This window comes from Glycine soja, chromosome 18 (genome assembly GCF_004193775.1).
Source record: "Glycine soja cultivar W05 chromosome 18, ASM419377v2, whole genome shotgun sequence".
Classification (NCBI taxonomy): Eukaryota; Viridiplantae; Streptophyta; class Magnoliopsida; order Fabales; family Fabaceae; genus Glycine; species Glycine soja.
This window is the reverse complement of record NC_041019.1, coordinates 49380588-49387450: the sequence shown is the minus strand read 5'-3', so window position 1 is coordinate 49387450 and position 6863 is coordinate 49380588. Positions and strand designations below refer to the sequence as shown.

Below are 6863 nucleotides of genomic sequence, written 5' to 3'. Positions count from 1 at the left end.
ACATATTTAATTTAATATAAAGAAAAATTAATATATTATATTTGTTTTAAAGCTATTTTAGGACTTGATCATCTTGCCTGCGATCTATAGTAATTACTTACCTTTCTTTCTCACCATTTTATTACTATATAAAACATTTGGTGCCTATAGGTACATATCAAAATCTCATTGCTCATTGTAAATCATTTTAATACATGTATAAGAATAAAATAAAACAAGCTAGATATTTTACTTATACTCAAGCACACAAGACGAGTTGAACGGGAAGTCACCAACAAGACCAGGAGGTAGTTATGGCCCATCGTAATCGCTTCAACTCCTCAAGGGACTAGATTCAGAACCGGTTCGGTTCACCGTCACCGGTCCAATCTTTCTCGCACCGGTTCACTTCCATTGTCTATTCCCATTTTTTTTTTTAATTACACACATTATTATAATTATTATTTTTTCGCTTTCTTCTTTCTCTTCTTAATTCTTATCTCATTTCATTTCCCGTAGTATTTTTTTTTTCTCATTTTCTTACAGGCACCGACCCGAGTCGAGTCCAGCTCCGAACCCGTTCACGTGTTCCTAACCTCAATGGACATTGAATCTGTAAGTGCTCGATTCCCTTTCGATTCATGTCACAATCGCTGTACTTGATTGACGATATGGTTTTTTTTTCTCCCCTTGGATTTTGATTTTCTTTTTCTTTTTTGTGTTTTTGGGTTTGAATTTTTAGGGTTTTGAAGTTTCTGCGCGTGGCTCTGTCGTTGGGTATTGATCTTGGAGGCGGGGGAGAGTATAGATAGGGTTAGGGTTTTCTTAGAAAGCATTGGTGGATTGTTGTTAGGGTTTGGTTATTCGAGACGGCGACGATACGCGTGGCTTAGGGAGGATAATGTGTATACTGTGTGCGATTCAGAAGTGGTCTCGCCGGGTTGCTACAATGCTGCCTTGGTTGGTTATTCCGTTAATTGGTCTCTGGGCGCTTTCTCAGCTTCTGCCGCCGGCTTTTCGTTTTGAGATTACTTCCCCTCGTCTTGCTTGTGTCTTTGTGTTGCTGACTACTCTCTTTTGGTATGAAATTCTGATGCCTTGGCTGTCGGCTTGGCGGGTGAGGAGGAATGCTAGGATTAGGGAGAGGAAGAGGTTTGAGGCCATAGAAATGCAGAAGTTGAGGAAGACAGCTACGAGGAGGTGTCGCAACTGTTTGAATCCGTATAGGGATCAGAACCCTGGTGGCGGACGGTTTATGTGTTCATACTGTGGCCATGTTTCAAAGAGGCCGGTTTTGGACTTGCCTGTGCCGCCAGGGTTGGGGATTTCGAATTCTGGTATAGTTAAGGACTTGGCTGGGAAAAGTGGCAAGATATTGAATAGCAAGGTTTGGTCTGAAAATGGGTGGATGTGCAGTCAGGAATGCTTGGAGAATGGCAGTTGGGTTGGTGGGTCTATTCTAGGTAATCCTAGCAACTGGAGGACAAATGGGAGTCCTGGTCTTTTTGGAGGTGATGAGCATTGTTTGACAGAGAGGTCGTATTCTGGTATATTGGTTTTTGTTTGCAGGCTTTTGACAACTTTTTTTGTGAGCATTAGATGGCTCTGGAGAAAGACTTTTAGGCTTGGTTCAAGGGATGAGTGTTTGTCTGATGCTGAAGATAGGGCACTCTTAGCAAAACGGGATGAGAATGGGGCAAACCTCAATGAAAGTAGAGGGGAAAGAGCACGCAGGAAAGCTGAGGAGAAAAGACAGGCTAGGCTAGAAAAAGAACTTTTGGAGGAGGAAGAGAGAAAACAGAGGGAGGAGGTTTCAAGGCTAGTGGAGGAGCGTAGGAGGCTGAGAGATGAGAAAATGGAAGCTGAAAAAGAACGCAGCAAATCATCACATCCTAGTAAGGAGAAAGGCAGTAGGAAGGAAGCTGAAAGGAAGCGCCAGGAAAAAAGAAAAGAGAAAGATAAGGGTTCTAGTAAGAGCAACTCTGATGTAGAAGAACTGGATAGAAGAGCCAGCAAGGAAACTGATCGGAAGCGTGACTTTGACAAAAAGAGTGAAACTGACCGTAGAGAGCATCAGAAATCTGGGTTTGAAAGTGGCAAGGGACAGAATACAGATAATACACATAGTAAAAATGTTGCTGCAAACAGTTACAACCGTGGAAGTACTGGAACAAGGTACCTTGATCGTATGCGTGGTACAATTTTGTCTTCTTCTAAAGCTTTTGGTTTTGGAAAGGGTGCTAATGCTCCTGGCACTGTGGTGAAAGAAAATAAATTTAATGGTTCTGTAGATCATATTCATTCCACTTCTAGCAGGAAAGATATATGTCCTCCTGATCGTTCAACTGCTAGATCCAATTTGAATGGAGACGATAGGAATATAAATCACTCTGTAAGTTATTGTGCTCTGTATCCCTTTATCTTTGCTATTTTATTATTACTGTTTTAGCTGGCTTGGTTGAAGTGTGATTGATATAGCATATAGGAATACTAAGTACTTTTAAGAAATTTTTTAAAACTCAAGTGGATTTTACAAGCTTGCATTATATCTCTGTCTCTCTTTTCACTACTTCCTGGTTTTTATTCACATTCTGGACTTTTTCAGTCTTTTGAGATTTATGAAAATTATATGATTCTTAATTTGGTATTAGTTGCTTATTATCTATGATATGATAATCTTATGCAGCACTTACCGTTTCTTTTTGTGAAGTAAACAATATCATGATGGTTGTTCTCTGCAGGTTCTCCCAGAACCACAGCCATGGAGTCCATGGACTGCACCTAAAAAGTCGTGGCAGCAATTATTTACTTGTTCCTCAGCTGTTCCTCAATCCTCAAATTCAAATGTAATCTGTAGACCAAATTCCAAAATTCAAGCTGAAGCCAAAAGCCCACAGTTATCTGGCCATTCACCAATGGCACAATCATTTAATAATCCAATTCACTTTGGTCTTCCATCACCATTTAATATTTCCAGCTATCCAATTGGATCAACTGGTAGCAGTCAAGGTTTTTCTCCTGCAATTGAACCCTTATACTCTCCAGTTGAAAATATGTCACATGACTTTAGACATGAAGAACAAGAGCTTTTTGAAGACCCCTGTTATATACCTGATCCTGTATCCTTGCTTGGTCCTGTTTCTGAGTCACTTGATAATTTTCAATTGGACTTGGGAAGTGGCTTTGTGACGGACACAGAGATACCAAAGCCTCACTCTTTAAAAAACACAGCTGCTGGTTCTGACATCAATAAACCATCTCCAATTGAGTCTCCATTGTCCCGAGAAAAGAATATCTGTTCTAATCGGTTTCCAAGTATCTCCCAGGCCCAGGATATGCATCCATTTCCTTTGGATAATGCAGCTGCAAATGAGAAGGGAACATGGCAGATGTGGAATACTTTGCCACTTGGTCAGGAAGGTTTAGATTTGGTTGGTGGCCCAGGAAGCTGGTTTTTACCCTCTCAAAGGAATGTTCCTAACAACGATGACGTTGTGCTTCCATCATCTAAGACTAGGGATTCTGTTTTTAACAAAGATGATAACATAATTTCCATTACCCATTCTCCGCAACCTGTTTTTCTTCCTAATGGTCATAGTGGTGGGACCTTCAGCCCAGTTACTGGTTCAAATGGTTATGATCCTTGGTTACAGAATGCTTTATTTCCACGATTGTCCGGTGGACTTAAAGCTCAGGAGAGTGCTACTCAGAATGAAATGATACAGGGGAGTCAAAGTGCATCTGCTAGCAATCATTTGCTTAAGACTTCTCCGGCTAACAATTGGTCCAAGTGAGTAAATTACTGTTTGGCTTGAATTTTGCCAATTTTTGTGCTGACTAATTTTCCTTTTGTTATGGATCTGCATTGTTTTTAGAACATTTTAAATTGACGAAGTTCTGTAACCAAAAGATGAAAGAAACCTCATTTTGTTCCTGAGTGAATTGTGCAGCATGAAATATTGATTGATCGGGTGCTTCTTAGTGGGGAAATAATTTTGTTTCAATGTTAAAAAATCATTAATGATGTATTGATAACATGTGATGAAACTATGATAGGAATGCTCTTGGTTCTCTCTTCAAGCAGTGACTTGTAATATTTGTATTATATTTGACACTTTTAAAATACATTCCAATGCACAATTACATGTATTGTATTTATGTGCTATTGTTTAATGTCATTGTGGTCTGTAGGCTGTTTCTGAAGTATAGGTTAGTAATAGGAGGCTCTAGTGCTGCATTTAGTGGTTCAAGATGTTATTTTAGGAGTTTGAAGTATCACTAATGTAGAGCAGTGCATATTGCACCAGGGTGCATTTCTGAACAAACTGATTGAATATATATGTCTCTTTGTGTGTGGATGAACTCCTTTTGACAAATGTTGGTAATAGTTTTTCTGACTAATTATGTACTCTATTAGTGGTGGAACAAAATAAACTGACGGAAATAAAATGTAGGCATAACTAGGATGTGATGAATGGAGCTGATTGCTTAGCTACATACACTAAACTGTTTGTGTCATCACCGAGACACCTGTGTTTCTTTTGGGGGTGGGGGGGGGGGGGGGGGATATCAGAAATAGTAAGGATCAGAGTTGAAGTAACATGAAATGGATGCTTTCTATGTGGGGCTTATAAGATTGCCCTAATTTTGGATTTTGTGTTATCCCTGGACCACGTATGTTGATACATATGAAGTTTACCTGTTTGATTGAAATAGAAACCTGTGATGTAGGATATCTTTGGATGCATAAAATAAAACCAAACAAGTTATTGGATTCAACAACTTCAAAAATCCTTTTTTATATTATTTTATTTAGTAAGAATGGATTGAGTTGCAAGTTAAAAGTCATGATTTTGTGGATGCATCTGTATGATCATATGCTGATATTCATGTAATGAAATGAATCATTCTGTATTCCTACATTCAGTTCCATACTTTTCAATTCCAGATATCTATTGTTTTTTAACCTAATGCAAGGTAATGGTGAAGCCAACGTGTGTTGTGAAGTCTTCTGGCTTGTTGTCTGTGCTGACATTGTCTTGGGTGTGTTCTTTCCTTGATCCTGTAATCCATGGTCTTCCTCCTGTAATATACATATTTAATGGCATTATTAACGGTTTAAACTACTGCTTTGACCTTGCTCTTTTGTTTATATTATTTTTTTTCTAATTAAAAAAATCATGTTTTTACTGGTAGTTTAACGGCTTGAAATCTGAAACTTTGCAGAAATGAATGGCCTGTAAAAGGTACTGTGGAAGGCTTAGGGAATTCATCTGTTGCCAGGCCCCATAATGGCAATCTACATCCAACCTCAGATGTACAGTCATTTTGGTCATCATTTGATTAGAAAGAGGATATGATAGTAACAGGGTAACAACTTGATAAACACCATTGTTCTCTTGAGACAAATAGTCTCATTTGGGGAAATCGTTTAGAATACTGAACCCACCCATTGTATCTTCCTTTCTTCTTCTTTTGTGAGGAAGATTGATGTTTACATAACGCCAGCTTCGATAGGAATACGCGTTAATGCGTGCTTCTCTTGAGGCAGGTAATAAGAGGTGTCCCCCCTTTGAGGTCAATTTGTCCTTTGGAGAATGATGGTTCACATTCACCCTGTGTCATGATCTTCAAATATCTTAATGAAAAATAAAACTTATACTAACGTGATCCGCTGCTAATGAAAAAATATAGTTGCGTTTCTGTTTATCTCATTATTTAAGAATCTATAGCATCATTCTTTGATCACGATATGCATAAACTTGGGTGTGATCTGACCCAATTTTATCAAACTCCCTAGTAGTGGATTCTTTTCTCCTCTTTTGCTAATTCCTATGAGTTTTAGAATCCTGTGTTCGTCTTCTTAACAATGCGTTAACGAGTCAATGGGAAAGGAGTTTTAGAATCCTTTGCAGTTTGCACACATTCTAAATTTTAACTTTGAATAGCGCAGATGCAAATGTTGGTTGAATTGGGTCATGAATTACTGGCGCTGGGGAAGTGAAAACGCATTCGCAAGAGAGCAGAACACTACTAGTGCGACAAACGTTAATAACTTCTTTCAAAATTTATGTGATTGGTATGGCACAAACGTTAATGTTTAATTGAACAATAATAACAAGTATTTCATCTAAAAAATTACCGATAGCATTTTAATCTCAAGTAATAATTAATTATTTAGTTATTCAACAACACAAATAGATACGTTTTAACTTTTTCTTTCAATGAATGGAAAGAGTAAACAGTCTCACATTTATTATTTTTAAGGATAGTTTTGACTTTTTTGTGATTAAATTGGGTATAACAATTATTTTAAGGCACTGAATTAAATATTTTCTCTAATTTATTTTAGAGAGTTTCTATGGTGTTCGTTCCTAATCATTTGGGAGGTTTTGATCTATGAATTTTTTATCAATTAAATTGTGTCATCTTTTCATTAATTGTTTTAAATTTTTTTCAAATTAGTCCTTGATTGTTATTTCTTAAAATTTTAAAATTATAATTTTTAAATTAGAACATAATGATTAAAGATAACTTTAGAAATCTGAATCCTAAATTTTTCTTTAGTTACTTTCAACAAATTTTTATTAATATCTTTTGAGGTTTAGGATTTAGGTTTTAAAAATTTCTTATTATTGTTTGTTAAGTATAAGTTTTATAAAAAGTGTTAGAAAGTAACTAAAAAGATTTTATAGTTTACACTTCTAAAACTATTTTTAATCATATTTTAAAATTAAAATTTGTAATTTTAAAATTTTAAAAAATAATAATCAAGGACTAATTTGAAAAAAATTTATATACATGTAATTTGATTGGTTAAAAAATTAACCGTATCAAAATTTTTAAATTATTGGAGACATCATAGAAACTCTCTTTATTTTATG

At 36.5% G+C, this 6863-nt stretch overlaps 1 protein-coding gene across 2 annotated transcripts; it reads left to right on the top strand.

The window, feature by feature from the left end:
* Window positions 1-258: 258 nt before the first annotated feature.
* LOC114395029 lies at window positions 259-5701 on the top strand. 2 transcript variants are annotated; one of them, XM_028356718.1, is made up of 5 exons: window positions 259-382; window positions 526-594; window positions 722-2371; window positions 2721-3769; window positions 5206-5701. In XM_028356718.1, the coding sequence occupies exons 3-5, from the start codon at window positions 881-883 to the stop codon at window positions 5324-5326; spliced, it is 2661 nt and encodes an 886-aa protein (XP_028212519.1). In that variant the 5' UTR covers window positions 259-382; window positions 526-594; window positions 722-880; the 3' UTR covers window positions 5327-5701. The 2 variants fall into 2 exon arrangements, with proteins under 2 accessions (XP_028212519.1, XP_028212518.1); XM_028356717.1 differs by lacking the exon at window positions 259-382 and having other exon boundaries at window positions 499-594.
* Window positions 5702-6863: the final 1162 nt, after the last annotated feature.